Source organism: Notothenia coriiceps, unplaced genomic scaffold (assembly GCF_000735185.1).
Source record: "Notothenia coriiceps isolate Sejong01 unplaced genomic scaffold, NC01 NC01_scaffold00029698, whole genome shotgun sequence".
Taxonomy (NCBI): domain Eukaryota; kingdom Metazoa; phylum Chordata; class Actinopteri; order Perciformes; family Nototheniidae; genus Notothenia; species Notothenia coriiceps.
This window is the reverse complement of record NW_011362399.1, coordinates 1-21,350: the sequence shown is the minus strand read 5'-3', so window position 1 is coordinate 21,350 and position 21,350 is coordinate 1. Positions and strand designations below refer to the sequence as shown.

Below are 21,350 nucleotides of genomic sequence, written 5' to 3'. Positions count from 1 at the left end.
AAAGCACAAAGTAAAAGCTAAAAACAACATCTCGATGTAGCTCAAGTATTCAAGCATTGTACAGGTCAGGAACATCAATCTGTGGGAGGTACTAGTCATTTGGAATTAGTCAAAATAAAACAAAGTTTGTATATATAAAATGAGGGTGTTCAACACCAATAAATCTTGAAAAATATAATTTCAGGTATTATAAAAAGATTCACAGGGCTAACAGACCCTAAAAACGTAACACCATGCAGATGCTGTTATGCAGCTATGTCCAAACCTCAGAGCTCTGTTAAAAAAAAACAGGGACCTCCCTCTGGTCCTAATGTTCGGCTTCTTTTGCTCACTTCATTTGGTCCAAAATTAAGTTATTTCATTAGCTTGTTCTGGCCAGTTACCATGCTGCTGGGCTACTCTAAGAGAAGCTATGGATGGACAAGTTGTCCAAGCCAGAATTTTAGGTTTCACTACTTTACACTTTTTTGTTCCATAGTGTTTTATAACAGCACAAGGGGTGCCAAATATGTAATACTAATAATAAAGTATTTTCTGTTCCTTAAGTTCAACTGCGGCGGAAAAACAGATGCGGGAGACATTTTCTCAGATAATGATGTATTAATTTATGTTCCGGGAAAAACAGATCACAACTTCAGCCCCAACAAACACAAAACAGGCCATTAGCAGGGCTCAGAACTAGTCAGAGGTTTAGTCTCATTTGTGACTCAAGCACTCGGTGCACTTGATGTTTTCATTTTAGGATAAAGAGTTGTTGAGGTAACAGGTGACCACAGGTGGACCAACTATAATCATACAGCTAATGCTAACTGGACACTTTCTGTACGATGTGGTAAAAGGAAAGTGCTAATGTTATCGATTTGGGATTTGCAAAACAGTTGTAAAAAAAAATGTTTTATCAGAATTCATAGGCTGTAAAACTCAAATAGTTCAAACGTTGACTTTAATCAAATGTAATTTGCCAAAAGGTTTCACGTAATTGTTTTAGGTTAGATGAAAGCAAAACACTTGTGTTGTACTTTATATTTTTGCTTTTAACTAACCTAATACTGTATGTGGACAAAATTAAAGTAAAAAAAGCCAAGTTTCAATTTTTTTGTAAAGATTCTTCAGTCAACCACTGAAGCTAAACACTTGTTCGAAATGCACAAATATTAGACAGACATGTATTCAAATGATTTGAGTTTGGGTGGGTTTAAAAGAACTTAAAGGGAAACAAATTAGGTTGTAAATTCTTCCCTCACACATACACAAACACATTGTTGCAGATTACATGAGTATGTTGTCGTCTGAAGTCTAGCCTCAGCCCCAGTAACAGTGTATTTTGGTCGAGGCTGGTTAAAGCTCAGCAGGTGGACAATGAAGATTGCCTCTTCACCAGCTCATACCAGTCAGAGACAAGCTCACTAAATCACTGGGTTATGACTGGCCACTGCAAACAGGAACATATGGAAACAGAGACCTACAGTCACTGACAGCATAATAGTAACAAAATATTATTTGGACATTTACACTTTGTCAGGTATTCAATCGTGTCTTAAGAGCTACAACTATAAATCCCTAAAACACCTGATGGTTACATGGTGTTACAGGAGAAAAGTGTTGATCATTCCTTAATGGGCTTGAAGGGCCAGTGACTGCCACACATTCATTTGAATGTTTTGGATTTGGACCGGAAGCAACTTTTCTAGTTTTACACTTTGGATATCCTTGAACAAAACAAGTCATGGGACCAATTTTCCTGTATGTAATTGTACACAAATGTTGAGACATCATGCATTTCAGGATATTCTCCTTAAAGGTTTCCTGCAGTGCAATTGTTGTGGTACCATGATAAAAAAAGAAAGAAGGAAAGCTAGAAGTGTACAGCGGGACAACCAATACAACCAGTCTGCCATAGTCAAGGTTGATAAAGACTCTGTGTAAAATGAAGACAATGAAAGCAAGTGCAATCACAGCTACACAAAGTTTCAATCTGTGAAGACAGAAGATAAACTATCGGAGTAAATCATTGCGCTAATACAGAAAATCCGAGAAATCCGTCTCAACTCAGTTGACCCTATCACACAATCGTCACGTAGCAAGCAAACAAGTGGACCTCGAGTTGAGATTGTTTTGCCAGCTGTGGTTTCAAAGGTCAAGAATGAGCTGCAAGCTTACATTTATTTGTGTTAATCGTACAATGAATGGCAGGGAACATTTACACCTATAAATGGTCTAATAAAAAGGTATCCAATGGGGTTTTAGACTAGTAACCTGTTTAGTTTGTTTAGTGCATGAGGAGGCATTTGCACACACACTTGGGACACATTCCAGACACTTGCTCACCAATGCAGTGGTCAAGAGGAGGTGTTAACGTGCCAAGGTGTACAGCAATCTGACAGCAAAGAAGGAGAAGAAGAAGACTGGGAGCTATTTAACATGGATATATCGCACCGGTTTTTGAAATGGTAAATTACGAAGGTACAAATACATATATGGGCTAATTGACAGATAATTGCAGATTTTGCTCAGAACTGATGTAACATCTTTTGAATAAGTATACTTTTTAGGGAATCTTGTACACCTGTAGTTTTTGAATGCCAAACACACTCCCAATATAGCATCTTGCATCACTCGGTGACTTAGCTATAAACACATACAATGCAATGTGAAATTAACTTCAAAACTTCCGTCATGCTATGCAAAAATTGATTATAATTGTCCCAAGTAGAAAACACTTCAAAAAATAAAAACATTACTCTCCAGAAGCTCTTGCTTAACACATGAGGACAATAACTTTGTGTGTGGTTAAATGTGGACAACATGAAAGTGTTTTTAAGACCTTAAAAAAAGAAAGCAAAGCAGATAAAAAATAGTGTTTGGTACCCATAAATTGTGTCTGTGTTAATGGCCGGAATTATGCACTATGTTCCTATAAATAACCCGCTGGTTAAAGACAGAGTGTCCCAATCTATCTTCACACTTCAGTCTTAATTAACACGCTGACACAGTCTGGTCTGTGATCAAATTTAATTGAGGTCACGCAGTCAAAGACTGCTCCAAGTTTCCATCGGCTGAGACCCATCAAAACATAATCAAGATAATGAAATAAGAAAATACCAAATTCTAGGCAGGAACACCTGGCAGCAACTTGTCAAGGCCAAGCAGAAACTATTTATTATAATACTCATGGTTAAAGATATTAAGATGATAAATTAGAATCCCAAATCTGCAACCTCTACTGCTGCATAACATTCCCGAGTGATAGCCAAAGCCAAATTGGGAATCAGATCAAATCCCCATTTTTTGGGATCTAAAAGTGGTCACATATAGCTTACTGGCTTACAGCATTTAATGTAAGAGGATCTCATATCGGCCACCAGTAGATCAGAGGAATAGTTTTCAAAAGTTGGTGCGTGCATGTGCATGCTCCAGCCCGTGCAAATGATAAACAAAGCAGGCAGCCACTCATGGAAAAACAAGCTCCATAGTGCTACTAGAGGTTTATAACTATAGGTTCATTTAACAGTTATCTGCACTGTTGTAAATCCAAACATTATAGAATAAATTGATAGTAAGTTATTATTATTTTTAAAAGACAGACTCTCCAGGCAGGATGTGAAGTAAAAAGCAGCCAATAAATGAATAAACATGGTTATGGTCTACTGTATGTTAGTGCAATACAGCTCTCACACAGACCTGTCAGTTATCCTAAATGACCTCCATATGGTTTTTCGCTGCAGGCTTTTGGTTTGAAGTTCTGTTTGAACGAACCTGAAATGTATGTGAAAATATAAAATCCCAGGAAAAAGGCTTTCTTTAAATGTGATAACTTAGTCTGTGTGCATCATCCATTAAATACCTTTTCATGTTTAACTGACTAAAAAGTACACTAAAAAATGGATGACATAAAACTGACCTACATTATTGAGAATACAGAGTTGTTAAAAACATAAGGTCAGGGATTGTATGAATTGTATCGTTTCCAAATCTGCTTACCAAATCATTTTTTTAATCAAATCTACGTTTCGTTTCCAAATCGTGTAAACAATACCAGAGGTCAAATGTTCAGATAAGAAAAAATATAGATATTTTGAGTGTTAACTAACCATCTACAAAGTGAGTTTAATTATATTTACTGGTCCTGCCAGATAGCTAGGTAGCTTAATTAAAAATGTTATTGGGTACTTTTGGATTAGCTTCTAATTTGGTACAGAGTTTCGCTTACCAACCCTAAAGATACCACATCTAAACTGGGCACATTAAGCTCTTTACTTCTTACACCATGTCTAGTCTTGGGTCTAAGCATGAGCAATTTCTAAAGGTGACATTTTACACAGAGTTCCATATTGAAGAAAGTGACTAATAAGTATGAATTTCTAAATCTGTAACATAAACCTGATTTATCTGTGACCTCATTTCTTAGGTAAGTGTATGACGGCTGGGAAACCATACTGTTTACACTGGTTCCCATTAAGACTTCCATTGTCAGTAAATGGTCTTACATCAGAGAGATGAACAGCAGGAGCACATGGAGATAATGAATAGTTTGCATCCCCACACATGAGATCATTTGTCTGTAGCCTGTGAGCAATAAGGAGAAATCAAAAGTCATGATGTGGACACGGCTGTGTGGCAGACAGGAGTCATGTGGAAATTATCTTTGTGCAAGACCGTGACCAAAGATTTCCTGGGAAAATGGTCAGCGCAGAGTTTCTTCATGGAACACACCATCAAGTTTCATGAGCATAGAAGCTGTGCTGTAAGCATGGCTTCATTGGCTAAGACTAAAGACCAATTTTGTCCTATTTTTTTTATCTTGAGTCTTCAGATCGGGAAATGAAATTAGCTCTCCCCAAGCGCAAAACGCAGATAAATAGTTAGGCCATCCTTCACTTTGGCAAGTAAGGTATGATTGGATAGAGAAACACATGTTGATTGTCTTGATACCTATAGCCAATGTTAAAAGTACAGATCTAAGGGAATGTAGTCAATGTTTCTTCTAAGAGAAACTTGCTTGTCATGGCAAATATAAAGTCAGTGCCAGCTACTCACCAAAACCTGCTCTGTTCAATTTAAGAAGCAGGGATAACATTAGAGGTCATTCCATGTGATGAAGTGTTAATTATCCAGCATTTACAGCCAAGCTTTACTTAGAACAGTCATCGATATAGAAAGAAGAAGTGACTAAGATTAAAATCGCTACCTGTTTATATACAACTTGCGCTATTTGCACCAGACCAACAATCATCTCTAAAAGTGTGATAAACGCTATTCAACACAAGTTATCAGGAAAATTAAGACAGACATGCCACTAAGTCTAGTTTGAATAACATTTAAAGGGATTTCCTGATGGGTAAAATTATGATGTTTCATTTCCTCGTTAACCACCTAGCAATGCAGGGCTGCTCCACTGAAAAGGTTCACATATTAACTCAACAAATAAATATGATCTTTTAACTTTGGCTTTTTTACTTTTCAATGAGATCATGTACATTTCTTGAAAAGACAAGGCTGGGTTGAGAGAATTGAGATTAAAGTTTGACATGCTAAGAATGAACAGGCTGATATTGAGAGGGCATTGTTATTGACCTATTCTAACTAAGATTTCTGCTAGTTTAGTCATGAATATGAATATTCGCATAGATAAATACTTACATTGGAAAAGTGATTTTTGATAATTTGATATTTGAAATGTGAGGTTTATTACAGGAAATCTGAAAATGTAAAATATAAGTATACATTGTCAATAAAGATTAAAAAACCATGGAATCATTGAACAAGTAGAAGCCCAATACAGACAGAAAACCCATCCTTTCTATTTATCTTTATACTCGATTTTCACTTTGAAAACAGCTTGAAGCACCATGTTAAGTAGGACGAACCTGGACATAATCTGTATAAAACTGTCAAAACTCGGCCCAACCGATCTGTCTTATATCGTATCCACACTCTCGTGTACTGTACACATCAGCCAAGGAAGAGCACAAACAGATGCAAAAGGCACGATGACACCATTAGACCTAACACTAGTGGGCAGTGACAAGGCAAATATAATTACAGGAAGGTGGGTTTCTTCATCCTTTAACAGCCCACACAGTATTACTCATACTACAGAATTATCCATTCCTGCAGAATTTCCCTATCTAAGGACCAGACTTCCAGTTGAGAGGAACACAGATGTCAGCAGTGGGAACAGTTGTTTTCACTGTGTGATGTGTCTGCTCCCAGCGAGGCGTACACCTCAGTGCAGCCCTCCGGCACATTGCTCATCACATCAGCACCTCCATTCGGGACATGGTGCCGTCTTACAGCCGCCCGCCCCTCTGTCTACAGTCAGCACTGTTTCTCTGTGTATGTTTGAGTGTGCGGGTCTGGTTTTATAGAGACTGTCATGGCGCTGTGTTCCCCATGGCTGGTCAAAACACAGACATGTGACGTTACAGACCTGAGCCAGGATCTAATCCCATATGGCCCACAGAGGTTTGCATTAACACCGTCTAGGTACCACACGTCACATCTTAGCACATGCTTAATGAGATAGGTCAGTGCATGAAAACATCAAGAAGACACACACACACGGGTCAAGGTTCTTGCCTATGCTACACTAACATCCTTCGAACTTGCTGTCATCACCATTGCAGTCTTATGGCAATCACTGAAGAGATTACTTTTCCTTTTGGCCCATGCTACCACACACGGATTTAGACCCTGCACACACACATACACACACACATACACACACATGCACGCACGCATGCACACACACACACACACACACACATTCACAAACAGAGTGCTTTTCGACCAATTAGAGCTGGCAAATGCCAAGTAATTCTATATGAGGGATTGTGGTCTGGTAAAGTTTTAGACTGTGTACAGAGTTATTACTACCATGAAAACCACCAGTACTTTTCCAGCTACCCTTCAGCTACCATCAGAGGAATATTTTTCTAAGTCACATTTAACTAATGTTTTGTTCTCTGCCTGGGGGATTGATGAGGTTTAAATTGATCAAAAAACAAATTAAATTATCATTAACACACAAGTACAGATCTTGTCAGGACAAGTTTCCTAAGTTTGTCGGTTCTATCAGCATGAAGTTTAACAAACTTCACCCTCTTCACTGGCATTTAGATTTGTTTTATGTGAACAGCAGTTATCATAAAGAAAATAAATGTATATTACAGCTATGTTTTTTTAATCTGAACAGTCTAGCAGTGCTCTACACAGAGTGGCCGACCAAACACTGCTGGGTGAAAAACAAGCAGCTCACAGGAGAGGAGAGCCAGCTTCTCCCTGTGGTAATGATTACTGTGTTAGTGCTGCCAGGAAACAGATGTTTACAGTGCAGGTGACATACTGAGATCCTTTGGAGGAAAATACCCTCAAGCATTGCCCTTGAGTTTCCAAAGATACACAAGTAGCAGGCGTAGAGAGGAGGCAGTGCCAACCCAGGATGAGCTCAGAGGAAGATCCCTGACAACTCCAAATATGACATCCTCCTACTCCTTTAAGTCATCTGGACTGACTGGTAATACTTCTTACAGTTTGTGAAACCTACCAGCTAGTTTTTCAGCTAAATGTCGTTCATTTACATAACTGACAGATTTTGTTTTTGTTAACATTATTGCCAGTTTACAGCTAAATATTTGAATAATCATGTATTTCTGTGAAAGAAAGAATAAACTGTAGATATTCTATTGAGCATGTTTTTCCACTTTTCAAATGGGGACAAAACTGTTTTTGTGTCTCCGTCCCGTGGAAGTTTACTGACATTTGAGGGTTGGCATTGACACATTTTGTGGTGCAATACTGACAATGTCATACTTTATATCACACAAACATCGCCAAAGGACATTTTCCCCCTCTTTCAGCAAGGCATCATAGCAATACTTGAACAATAATTATTCTAAGATGTCTTATTTTTTCTGTATTATGATTGTTCTTTCAAATGTCGACTCACAAGAAGAGAAAAGTTACTTTTTGTTTGAAACATAAATATGAATGTGTTAACACTGCAGAAACATTGCAATTTTAAAAAGCCACCACATATATTCATGCTCATTTCTTAGCATTAGCATGTTCCTCTAGCTGTGACAACACGTGTAGTCTTAGCCTCAAAAAGATCCTCACTTAAAGTCCTGAGATAGAGTCCAGTTACCCTTACAGGCTCATGGGTCTGAAGGAGTGATTCAATGAACTACAGGGCTCAACTCCAACAATGAAACTGACACAATCAATGGCAACCAAGCTAAAAGAGGAAGAAAGATACTTCGATGACTTGGCAGGAAATCAATAACATGTGACGCAAGAGAATCCAAAAAAATCATAAAACATCAGCTGAGCTGGCGCACAACTATGCATGTGTTGGACTCTAGTGGGATTTATTTGAGTTACCATCAATGGTAAACACAGACAAGCATAACCAGGTCCCATTGGAGCTAAAATAAGCCTACAGACAGTTTTCGGCAGACAAGATGTCATTGCACAAGTATGTCCCGGGAGACAGAAGACGAACTCTGGAGCCACATCTCAGGCCCCCGGGCTCAGGTGAGCGGGAAAAAAACAGACACCGGAGATGTGAAGGGGACAAAGGGTCGCTTATCAAGTTCATCATGCAAACATCCGGTGTTCAAGCACACAACACTTGTTCTTCATCTAACCTTCCCAAGAGTGTGGATAATAATGAGACATATTATCTTTCATGTCCTGGGGAGGGAGGATTTTTGTCGTCCTTTCAACTCGCTGACACTAAATAAGGATAAATGAACACAGAGGCTGGCAAGCTTGAACTGATGGCACCCAGGGGCCCGGGGATAAGTATGTTTCATAACCTTCAAGAAAAGTGACCTAAGTATTTGACCTATTATGTCCCCTTGAGAGGATTACATAGGTCTGTAAGAATTGGAAAGCAACTGCAGACTACTATTAGCCTGTAATAGAAGACAATATTTATTCTTCAGAAACGCTTGTAGATGTAAAAAGGGAATAATTCCTCTTGCGAACGTGATAGTGCCATGACACAGGGCACACGGCCAACTGAAACACGGGGTGAGATAGAAACCACTTACAGACTGATCCCACTTTACGGGGTGAGTCTGAATTTGTCTCCTCTCAGGAACAGCCTGTCCAGGGTCGTCGCACTGACTCCACTCAACAGAGCCTGATAGATAGCCCAGCTCCATTATGTAACAGCCTCTTTCCATCCAACACTCCCTCCTCTTCTTCCCACCAATACCAGATCTGTCTTGTGTAGCCCACCCGTCTGACCACCAGCACACTGGGCCTGAGAGTGAATTCCTGCTGACAGGAGAAGCTTGGAGCTCCCAGCAGGGTGTTCTGTTTACACCACACGCCTGGCTCCGGGACCCATATGTCAAGGAACAGGAAAACGGCGAAGGATATAACCTCCTCACTGTGGAAACAAACAGCAGTGTCAAGAACAATCCAGAGTGGATGGTTTTTAGACGAATCCAAATACCTAAATCCCTGGATTCCCCACATCATTGAGAATAATAGGGTCTTTAGAGTATTCATACTGCATACTGCATGAGGCTTTCTGTTATGTAAGGACATGACAAAAAAATAAACTCTGGAAGCCAGACATACGTGCCAAATGATACACAATGTCCAAAAGAATACATTCAGGGAACGCTTACTAAAGTAATAACTATCGAAGATATATAATAGTCTTCAAAGCCAGACACGTACTGTATGACTGTTTTCTTCTACTGTTAATACCTCAAACTAAATATCTGCTGATACATATTTGCAGATGTAGTAATTTAAGACCACTGTGCCTTTACCAATTAGTTGTACTACTCTTTTTCTCTCTAGTGCATATGGCAGCATGCATCAAACTTGGATGAACTTAAGCTGGGTCTAAATTGTACTGACAGGAGAATGTGGAAAGTACAATTGACTTTCATGAATTTAAATACACTGTGAATGGGTTAAGTTCTTAGACAGATCAAAAGCCAAACCAGACCACCTGTAGCATATTCCGCTTTATGGTATATATTCCTCTAAATGTGACCATCATTTACTTTCATTTTTTGAGATGCAATTTTTTTTTCATATCATTAACAAAAACAATCGTAGCGCAAGGTCTTCTAACTAATGTTTTCTGCATCTTTTACCTGTGTTTCCTAGGCTTTTTCATTAGGAGTTTTTTGCTCAATTGTCAAAGAGATCACATCCTATCTCTTACTGAGTGACAACTGTATATATAAATAATTCATGTTATAGATGTGTTGTATTGTAATTGAAAATTGCAATATTGATGCGTTTGATTAATCACGTGCAAGAATGGGAAAGTCACTGAATGTTCTTTTGCTGTGTGTATTTTCTCCCAGTGCATAACCCTAAAGTACCGTAATTTTCTGACTATAAGCCGCGCCTTTTTTCCCATTTTTCGACGCTGCGGCTTATATAACGGTGCGGCTAATCTATGGATTTTTACAGCTAACGGCCATTAGGGGACCTCCTAAATCTATGGATTTTACAGGTTACAGTCCACCACCTTTAACTCTATGGGCTCTATGGCCGATCCGCGCCCCCCACCTTTAAGCGGCGGGCTCCAGCAGGAAAAGCTGGAGGCCGGAAAAGAGTGAGACAGGTAGCGCGCAAAAGTAAAAGTGGAACCGAGAGTGGTACGAGAGACAGAACGAGAGCAAGACAGACAGACATTACGAGAGCGAGACACTTTGTCCCCGTACCACTGGTTGAAAACCACTGCTGCAGATCACTGCCGGTACGTGCGCTGGGAGCGCACCGTTTAAGTTTGAAAGTTGAAAAGTTTGTGTGTCTGAAACGCTATGTGATACAGTACAGTTTACACAGCACAGTAAATGTTCTGTAGCTACTATTGCACTAAATGGTAACACTTGAATACGTTATGCAAATATGCAACTTGTTTGTTGAAATGTTAATAAATGGGAGCTTCCTCAAACAGCCCTCTCTTTCCCGACAATCCCCTCTGTGCACGAACCCTTACATATGGTAATTAAACATTAAAACACCTGCGGCTTATAGTCCAGTGCGGCTTATATATGTACACATCATTCAATTTAGCTGCTGCGGCTTATATTCAGGTGCGCCTTATAGTCCGAAAATTACGGTAAATGTACTAATACAGATAAGTTGTTGTTTTTACACTGTTTAAAAGTCCCAACGATTCTGTGTTTCTAAAAGCTTACGAAGAGCAGATAAAGAGTATACATATCCTTTCTGCAGAAAGCCTATTAAATACTAAAAGACAATCTCTTGACTTGAAGACTTGATTCAGTAAGAAATAAAGTCTGCTGATGAAGACTATGAGATACTCCTATAAAAAAGCTGAGAAAAAAACTAGTGAGAGGCTCATGTGTTAATATTGTTCGGTGAAAAAGCCCTGATTATGGTTTTACAGTGCCTTAAAAACCACTTTAGTTTGGAGATGTTGGTATATGGCTTTGTTACAACTGTTAAATCACAGGGTCTTCACAATGTAATCTTCATGAGCCTGAAGTGAATAACCTAGAAAAGACTATATTAAACCAGATTAACATTGAAGACTGTTGTTATTGGATACACCCCGAACCAATGCTCTAAGAGTGAAACTGCCAGATTTAAACATTGAAAAACAAAATTATGAAATAACATGCCAGTGGAGTCGTAGTGAATAAAATATACTACTTATAAAACAAAGTGTTTTGTATGTTGGTAATGTTGGAGTTCTGACCGCATCTTTTTGAGTTCTCTCCAAATGCCACAATGTGGTCACGAGCTAAATAGTGCAGCTGTGAGACCAAAACTACCTTCCTGAAGCCAAACAACTTGTTGTTCACCACCGCTGAAACCCAAGCAGGCCACTGTATGTCAGAGAGAGATCCCTTGGTATTAACTAACAGTGTAGCTGAAGCAGAGAGGGCAAAATACAAAGATTGAGTGAGTGAGAGCCTTCTATATGACAACTGTTGACAAGCTTCAAATCCTCCATGCTCCCTTCATCCTCACCTCCATCATCAAGCTGTCAGCAAGAACTTGTGCTACCATTTGATTTGTTTATAGAGGTATTAATATACTGTATTAGTGAGTAAAAATAAAGAATCATGTCATTGTGGGACAGGTGCAGAAAAGATGGGCAGAATGAAGTTGGCACATGGAAATGATTGCGTTGCAATGTCTTGAAAAGCAATAAGGAAGCCGGTCCAACTTACAGACAACCGACTGCAAAACAAGAACAAAGACAGCAACAGCACTGTAGAGCAGGTGGACTCTCCAATAAGTTGGAGTGGTAAATGTGTCCGTCCATCAGCCCGAATGACGTCAACTCACTCAAGGGAAATGTTCCAAACTTAATGTGTTGGTAACCACAGCCAATGGCAAAACAGCTTTCCAAGAAAGTCTGCACCACTGGATGCAATAAGATTAATTACAATCATTATATTCTATCATCATTGTGACTAACTGTCTTTCTCCACCGCATCGCTGCAGCCAGGGTTGTCTGGTGCTTGTAAGTGAATATCAGAGACTCTGAGGGCGCATTTCATTCTGTAGTCGGGCAACCTAAACACTCACGCAAGCATTTATGGAAATTACATCACACATTTTAAAGGCTGACATAAGTATCAGCCCTCTGAATCTTTCATTGACTTATTTGTATTATTGGTAGTCGTGTCAATGGATAAAATAATTTAATTGCGTTTAGTATTTGCTGGTTCTGTTTTTGGGCAGGGTTGTAAACAAATACACGTGAAGACATGGATGACAAGCTGGTATGAGGAAGTAGAGGATTTTGTACTTCATTATAACATTTGAGTTGCATTTGGATGATTTCTGAATTATTGGCATGAAGACCCAGAGTCACGGAGAGCAGCTGTGATTCCCCTCTGTATAATGTACGCTAAACGGAACATTTATCATGGGGGGTTTTCTTACTGATGCTAACATATTGCGCGCACTGTCTTTTCCCACAATGGTGACTGTGTCCCCCTATCTCCTCCAGTACAATTTGAAGAAACTGGCTAGAGCATCTTTTAGCAAAAAATATTTTTTAAATATGATGTACTCAAGTCAGTGCATTACATTCTACAGGACAAAAGTGGGGTCAAATTGGTAACGTTAATAATAAGCGATATAAATGTTTACGGGTTTACAGATTAAACGCAAGTGCATTAACTCGAGGTGATTTTTGATAAACCTTTTTATTTGGCAAACGAAGGAAGCATTACGTTTGACTTAAAACCAGAACATAATAATGCTGGTGATGTTCACATAGAGTGGCTGCTACATCTAGACACTGACAACAATCTGGCTCCATCTGGATTTTCCATCCAGACTGCTGTCTAAGAGAAAGAGACTATATTCATCCTAAACTTTCCCACTTTCCAGTCCATAAAACTCAGACATCTCCCAAACCAGAGCTTTGCCTTGGACCCCATTTATAGGAGCACAGAGCCGGCTCTTCCAGCCAGACCTGACACACACACACACACACACACACACACACACACACACACACACACACACACACACACACACACACACACACACACACACACAGAGAGAGAGAGAGAGATATGGTTTCTCTCTGCAGCTTCTTCTTCTTGTCTCCCACCAAACAACTGTCAGATTGTATTATGAACAAATATAAACTTCCCAGCACTTGAAATAAACTGCTAGTCCCACTAAAAAACATTAAGATTTGTATGGATCCTATTGTGTGGATCAATTTATTAAAAGAAATCACTGACCAAAACTGAAACAATGAAGGCTCTCTAACCAAAAGTCTTCAGTGCTGTTGGATTCCATGTTAGAATAAAAATTCAGGTGGTTGCTACTTGTGTTGTTCTGTTTCACCACCGAGGTGACTAGTATCAGAGTGTGAATCTGTAGTGTTACAATTTTACACTTTTGAGCTGTTGATGTTCCCAGACAGGGCTGGCCCTGGCCAACTTGTGGCCCCACTCAAAGTTATGTGATGAGGCCCTCTGTGTCGCGAGCGTCGACGGGGGTGCTAGCGTAGCACGTGCGCGAACTGTGAGCGCCCAAACTGTGGTGCGCTTAATTGCACCGTATTTGCGCATAAGCGCGCCGCATTTGCGCATCAACTGAGGCTCCCTCCGCAAGATGAGGCCCCCTCCGCAGTCTGCGTGATCTGCGTGTAGGGAGGGGCGGGCCTGGTCCCAAATTAAATTCCAGGGAATCGACAAAGTCATTTGGATTCTTCCACTGGGAGTCATGAGTGTCTGTGACAGACTCCAAAGCAATCCATTGATATATCAGTCTGGACCAGAGTGATAGATCAACTGGCCAGCCATTATTCTCACCCTCGAAGTCACGCTGGCATGGCTAAAAGCATTTTTTATTAGAGGCTAAAATTCTTCTTGAATTGGACCCAAAATATGTTGTATGTCTTAATCAAATGGAGGAAATCCCAAAATAAAAAGGCATATTTTCTAGTAAGCATCAGTAAATCATGGCTTAAGCCCAAAGGTTGTGGGTCGAGACCACGGATGTATAAAGAGAACTGAATACAATGTTGGAGGCCAGTTCATTACTATGTGAGTTACAAAATGGCCTGAAAATACTTTCCTGGACCTTCCGGAAATATTCTGTCATCATTGGGCCCATAGAGCATGGTCACTTACGTTTTCCTTAAACCCCGCCTCCAAACCAAACCCTCACGACAGCATCACGTCCGGTCTCTGTTTTGTCAAACGATTGGAAACTGAAAACAGCTTTGGATTTGGCTTTAAGCACATTTTACAACTTTTAGGTTGTCAAACTAGGTTGTTTGTACAAGGTAGTTCATTTAGCGTATGCCAACAGGAGTGTCTTTCCAAATAAAGTAAATGGCAAAAAGTTATTTGGAGCCCAATGATATCACGGGACTGAAACGGAAGGTGTCCATTGTTGCTTCAATGGCCGTTTTTTATATTGTTTTAGATTTAAAACAAGCAAATGCTGCTTTTCTATTACATTTAATGTTGTACTCTTCATGTTCTTACCATATAATACCGCATTTGTTTTAAACTTTGTTGAAAAATGATACATGAACAGAGCTATTTTAGTGACACAACGGCATAGGTAGTGTTTCTGTAAAGGGCCGTCCAGAGCATCTTGTCTCCTTCTCGCAGAGAAACCAGACGATGAGAGGAGATACCTGCCACACCGAGAGCTCTCAATGCAATGTTGACAGACAGCAGCCTCATATAGACAAGACCAAACAAAAGGCCTTTCATACTTGGCTGGTGGAACTTCTTAAAATAGAGGGCCCAGTATCAATGTGAAGAAACGATATTTCGGTACTGACACTCCGGGGAACGTGAGGTCACAGCACTGACACCACAAACACTAGAACCCGAGAACATTGTCTGCATGTTCAGTTTACTGGCAGTCAGAGCTATACCTATCTGCGACAAATGTTTGGGAAGTTGCTGTCAGGCATTCTTTATAGTGCCAAATAGGTGAGCATTCATGCACGTATGCACATAAACTATTAAACAACAAGTGTAATAATAAAAATACCACATACTGTTTAGCAAGAGCAAAGTTCTCTGATTCTTTCGTTTCTGTAAAGTGGTTAATACAGTGCATGGCAAGTAATGCTCCTTTTAAAACACGGACCACTGCAAAGACTCGTGGCCAAGCCTGAATATCAACTCTCTTGACTAACGACTGTACATGAGCCAGAGTCCCCTCTCCAGCTCATAAAAAGTCCTCTCTGTGGAATCTCCACTAGGAACCATTTGTTCTCATGTCCTGAAATGGCTGAGTCCACAAAGTCCCACTACGTCTACATTTCCATCACTTCTTAGCAGCCGAAAGCTCGTAGCATAGAACCTCGTAAAAGTACTTTAAGAAGACAGAGTCAACCAGAGGCTACTGCTGTTAAAGGGAGAGAAAAATGATTTGCATTGTTGTGGCAGCGTCAGCCAGGTTCACTTGGAAAGATCTATATTAGTAGGTTTCAAATTGGTACCAGTATCTGCTTATAATAAGTCAATGAGGATGGGGAAATTGTCTGCATTTTCCAAGTAAAGTTGTGTCCCAGCAATATTACATAAATAATATCCATTATCATTAGGATTAACAAAATGTACAAGTGGATAGCCATAAAAGTGTCATTATGACTCAACCAAAGTGTTTTTAAAAGACCTGCGAAGTCCAAAAAATGGGGTTGTCACAATACCAAACATTTACAGTATTAGTTGCTTCCAATACCAGTGAAATTCCATGATTCTCGATAACCAATTAAGTACCACCATAAGAAACATTTCCGATAAATCACTGTATTTCACCACACACTTACATATTACCGTTTGTATCTTGTTTCTTTTGCTGGGAAGTTAAAAGGTCATAGTTCCCTCTATTGAATCTATTATTTATTGCCGTGAAAATATCTTCTTGAACAAGATTAGCTAAAAACTAAATTTCACAAAATTATATTTGAACACATCTTAATGACTTTATAATTAACCTTCACCTAAAACAGAGTTTTACACAATAGAGCTACTGCCGGCTGCTATCAGCTAACAGCTAGCAACTAACAGTTAACAGCTAACAGCTAACGTTAACTAGCTCTGGTCCTGCCAAATTCAACAAATTTGTTTTTAACAATGTCGATTTATCAGGAAAGATAGTGGATAGTGAGTTTAGGCTGGACAATACGATACCGTTGGTCTCAAGACCTGATCCCATTAGAAAGTTACATTTTTTTTATTTTGGTATTGATTTGCCCAAGTATCGGTTCTTGCGACATCCCTATTGTGTAGGGGCCGTAGAGAAGTGAATACAAAGATAAGAACAGGTAAGAGGGTTCGGAGGCATTCCCTATAAAAATATGTCAGCGATTTGAATACGTCAATAAAGCCTTTTGGATAATTTAAGATTAGGATACAATCAAAAATCAACATCTTGCATTGCCAAACATATCTTAACTGTTCTTTACTTTCTAAAGTCTATATGTCATATAGTTATTGAATATAGTCGGTGTTGCTATTTTCTTGCAAGAATACTGGAACCTGTGCTCATTGCAACTTTCTTTGGAAAAAAGTTGGAAACATAAGGCTGTATTGTTTTGATTTTTTAAAATCAAACTTACTCTTGCTGGCTTCTCCAATGTTACTTATCCAAGCTTTAAAAATGTTTTTGTGTCTCTGTATCTCTCCCTAATGTAAAAACCTTACTTATAGTAACTTTTTGTGGCATTCTACAACAAATGTATCACGTCACCTGTTGATAAGGGTCCCGAACAGCAGCCTGATGGTCCTCTGAATGTTTTCGGTGCACAACCACCTCCACTGCTCCTTCATCAGCAGACACAGGATGTTCAGAGCCACCTCAGCCAGCTCCATCTCAGAGGCTACACCACAAAATGCAAGACAAATTAGAAACTCAATATTACAAGAGAATGACTTTGTTATAGACAAAGATAATTTTTCTACATTCAAATATCATACTCAACATACTGTATGTCGGTTTAGCATGCAAAAGCAGCACTTGGTAGACAGATGGAGGGACATGTATGTATATCTCAAACCTAACATAAGTAATCTGTTTAAAGAGGTATTTTGATTCTGTTTGCACCTGATGAACATGAAGGACCAGTAATATCATAAGCTTCATATATTTAGTAACACTGCCCTCATGTGGTCACACTGAGAAGCTGCTGGTTCTGCTAAGAGTAATTATTGCACTCAACCACTCTTCATTAAATCTAGATGTATCATGTGTTTCTATTGCCATCCATCCATCTTCTCCCGCTTATCCGTGGTCGGGTCGCGGAGGTAGCAGTTCCAGCAGAGAGCCCCAAGCTTTCTTTTTCCTGGCCACATCAACCAGCTCTGACTGGGGGATCCCAAGGCGCTCCCAGGCCGGCGAAGAGATATAAACCCTCCACCTGGTCCTAGGTCTACCCCTCGGTCTCTTCCCAGCTGGACGTGCCTGGAACACCTCCCTAGGGAGGCGCCCAGATGGCATCCTAACTAAGTGCCCGAACCACCTAAACTGGCTCCTTTCGACGTGAAGGAGGATTGCCGTCTGCGGAATATGTAGTTTTAAGATTGATCTAATAGATATCAAAATGAAACTTCTCCAGTTAAATGCTCACGTTAGGACAATTAATGTTATATAACAAGATTTCTGTCATTGTATTTCTAAATGTGAACATTTGTATTTGTATTACTTCCAGGCATTCATCCGTATTTTGCGTTATAAAAGTGGCCTAACTGTACAGAAGTTAATTCCATTCAAGCTTGAGTGCATGGTATATGAGTTTTACAATTCAGTCCAAAAAAAGAACTGTAGTTTTGGAATATTTTAGTACGGAATACGTTTTTTTTTTTTTTTAAAGATTCAACATACTGAAAATGCACTAGTTGAAACATTGAGGTATTCAGACATCTATACATCTGATGTGAAAGCATCCAATTAGTTCTCAATAAACTGTCAGTCCATTAACTTTTATAGTGGAACATTTCAGAGTCTGGTCAGGACCACGCGCTTATTCACTTCTCATTCACCTTGACTGTCTGGAAAAAGAATCTGTCCTTCAAAATGACAATGACCAGATGGCTAACAAGGAAGAAATGCAATTTGGATTTAATTAAACGCTGAATGTTTTGAATTCCAATGTCTAGCAATGCAAAGATAGTTCCCATATGACGTTAATGATATCATGCATTTTTCCTATGGAGATTCCCTGTGATGGAGAAAGATGGAATAGTAGTGATGATACGTGATGCAATATGGTGGATGGTGAGATACAATCTAGTTAAGGACAGCTGACCTTAAGGGATAAGGTTAGGGCTAACAATGGGCAGGGGTTCACTTCATAAGGAAAAAAATTATGTGTGTAATTAAAAAAATAAAATATATCTTGTTCTGCTGCTTTTTATGTCATAATGTTATAGGAGGGCAATGGGAAATAGCAAGGTACTTCTTTAATGTTTCCTGTTGGTTTAAAGAATCAAACATGAATAGTCTGAGAGATTTTCAGGGTACGTGGTGTGAATGTCCTGAAAAACCCGATCCCCCAATGGTATGGAGAGGCATCCTTTAGAGACACACCAACCCGCAAACCTGGAAAGTTGCATGAAGCGCTGTAGACTTCAGGGTGAACTGAACATGGGGTTCTATTTGACTTGTCCCTACATGTAGGTGTAGTGCTTTTTTAAGGGCTGTACACAGTACCCATTTTTTGTATTCAAAGCTTCTATGGAGATTTTTTCGAATAAAGGTTTAGATTTGATGTCATCACCCAAATCTTTGTGTCTAACAAACAGTAATAGCCTGTTACAATAGCCTCCCATTTGAGCGACAAGCGGTAGAGCAGGGTTTAGAAATTATAACACCTGTCCTTTTCTCAATAGAATTTGACTTTTGGACATTCCTTCCACTCAGAGGGTAATGTTTTGATCACAGGAGAGGGGAACAATGCATTCACCACCGGAATATATATTTACAAAAAGTGTAATAATATTAGGGCTGTCCTTGTCCAAACAATTTCTCAGTTGACTAATCGATCAAATGATTTGAGACTCAATAAATCTTTGTTGACTAACACCAAAACAAGGAATTAGTCAACTGAACCACTAAAAAGTGGTAAGTCATAATTGACAGTGTAGCCTTCAAATGTGGAGTATTTAAATGTTGATTTAAAATCTTAATGTCACTTATTGAAAGACGCTGTGAACTGTTTGGCGTTCTATACTTTTACCGTTTAGTTTTAACCCATGTCAGTGTTTGGTGTTTAATGGAGGCTTTTGAGAAAGGAAAAATAAAACACTAAGACACATTCATTGCTTTTTGTCTCTTAAGCTATACCAGCATGACAAGGGCTTTCAAAATATGAACCCAGTCTGAAGAGTCTGATTTGTGAATATGGAACAAGCCAGTTTCAATCAGTTATTCCTGCTGTAATCGTGGAGAGATACTAAATTGAAACCGGTAGAGTTAAGCAGACACAGGAAAAGGACATGATGATTGCGTAGATAACTAAAGTGCACTCAGTAGAGTGCAGATAACCGCCAGGTGCGTCTTCCTTTCCCCACTGAAGATTACAAAGCAGGGATTTATTCAACTTGTATCGTGCCTTATTTAAGTGAATTCTTACATTTCGGGTATTGAATTAATCTGGAAAAGATCCGGTTCAAGGTCAGACTTTTCAAGTAATGACAGTTTTTGAGCCAAGACAAAGGCCAAAATGTAAAAGTAAAAGACTAGGTAAGAGTTTTTTCTAAGCCTAGCCAATGGTCTGATATTCCTTTTGTTACTGAAGCAGTTGTCAATCATTTGTGATTGACAACCACAAATGATAACCATCACAACCACAAGATCTCCTTGAGCGTACGGTCATGCATTCTCACAAAAGATATTAGGCTGATGGGACGAGTGGTATGCAAGATTATCCGTCGATGGACAAACCGATACACACACGCACTTGCACAACCAAACCCATAAGCCTGGCAAAAAAAATATTTTTTCTAATGACTAGTAGAATTAGATAAGAAAATTAATATTAGATAATAAAATGTTTGATTTAATCAATTTAAGTAGAACCCCTTTATTTTAAATTGTAATTGTTGTTTGGGTGTGACTGTGATGATAGGGTGTCTAGTTTTGTTTGTCTTTTCAGGTCTGTCCTTGATCTCTTTAAACATACCAACAGCCGATTTGACACATGGAGTGCCAACTAGAAACCTGACTGAACTTGAGATCAATCACAGTGAAAGCTCCTTTCTTACCAGGTTCCTGACTGTGATTCCTTCTCATGCGGTCACAAATATCACCTCCGAATTCTCGTCTCACAGGACTGCCCTCCCTCTCTGATTCGATTCTGACAGACAGTTTTTCTTGATCAGTGATAAACGCTTGCAAGTCTCCAAAAGACATCCCGCTAAACACCTTTGAGAGCAGAGAGGAGAAAGTATTAAATGAATAAGCCAAAAAGGAATTTGATTACCTAAATGTCAAATAGGTGCATGCTAGTTACACTACTTACTGTGCTAATTTGGTCCCAACTGAACAAGAGCGGAGGTCGAATGTCTGAGCCGTTCATAAAGGGGATGCTTTTACTGGAGAACTTCAGACGAGACCTGGGATCATACAGACACATTAATATGCACATAAATCAAATATTTTGTTTGTCATTTGTGCAATAATTAAACATGTAATATGACTGCATGAGTTCACACTGAAACAGGCATCATGTAAATTATGATAAAACACGCCATAAATTGGAATATATAACACGGTGAACACATGGTTCAGTGAGAACTACACCTACACACACTAGTCTGTGTTGGATGTGGCGTGTGTGTTAGATATTGTGATCATGCATGTTGCCCCTCGTTTCTGTTATGTGATTGTGATGTGCT

General features: G+C 39.3%; 1 protein-coding gene across 2 annotated transcripts in view; it reads right to left on the bottom strand.

Moving 5' to 3' along the window:
- LOC104959017 (sorting nexin-19-like) overlaps positions 1-21,344 on the bottom strand; it is a 28,933-nt gene extending 7,589 nt beyond the window's left edge. The window contains exons 1-4 of one of the 2 annotated variants that reach the window (XM_010786865.1): positions 20,975-21,344; positions 20,718-20,877; positions 17,206-17,335; positions 8,866-9,400 (exon numbers count right to left, since the gene is read on the bottom strand). In XM_010786865.1, the coding sequence (XP_010785167.1) occupies positions 9,139-9,400; positions 17,206-17,335; positions 20,718-20,877; positions 20,975-21,100 (678 nt within the window). In that variant the 5' untranslated portion in view covers positions 21,101-21,344 and the 3' untranslated portion in view covers positions 8,866-9,138. Of the gene's footprint in view, positions 1-8,865; positions 9,401-17,205; positions 17,336-20,717; positions 20,878-20,974 lie in introns of those variants that run through there. The other variant, XM_010786864.1, reaches the window with a different exon arrangement.
- Positions 21,345-21,350: the final 6 nt, after the last annotated feature.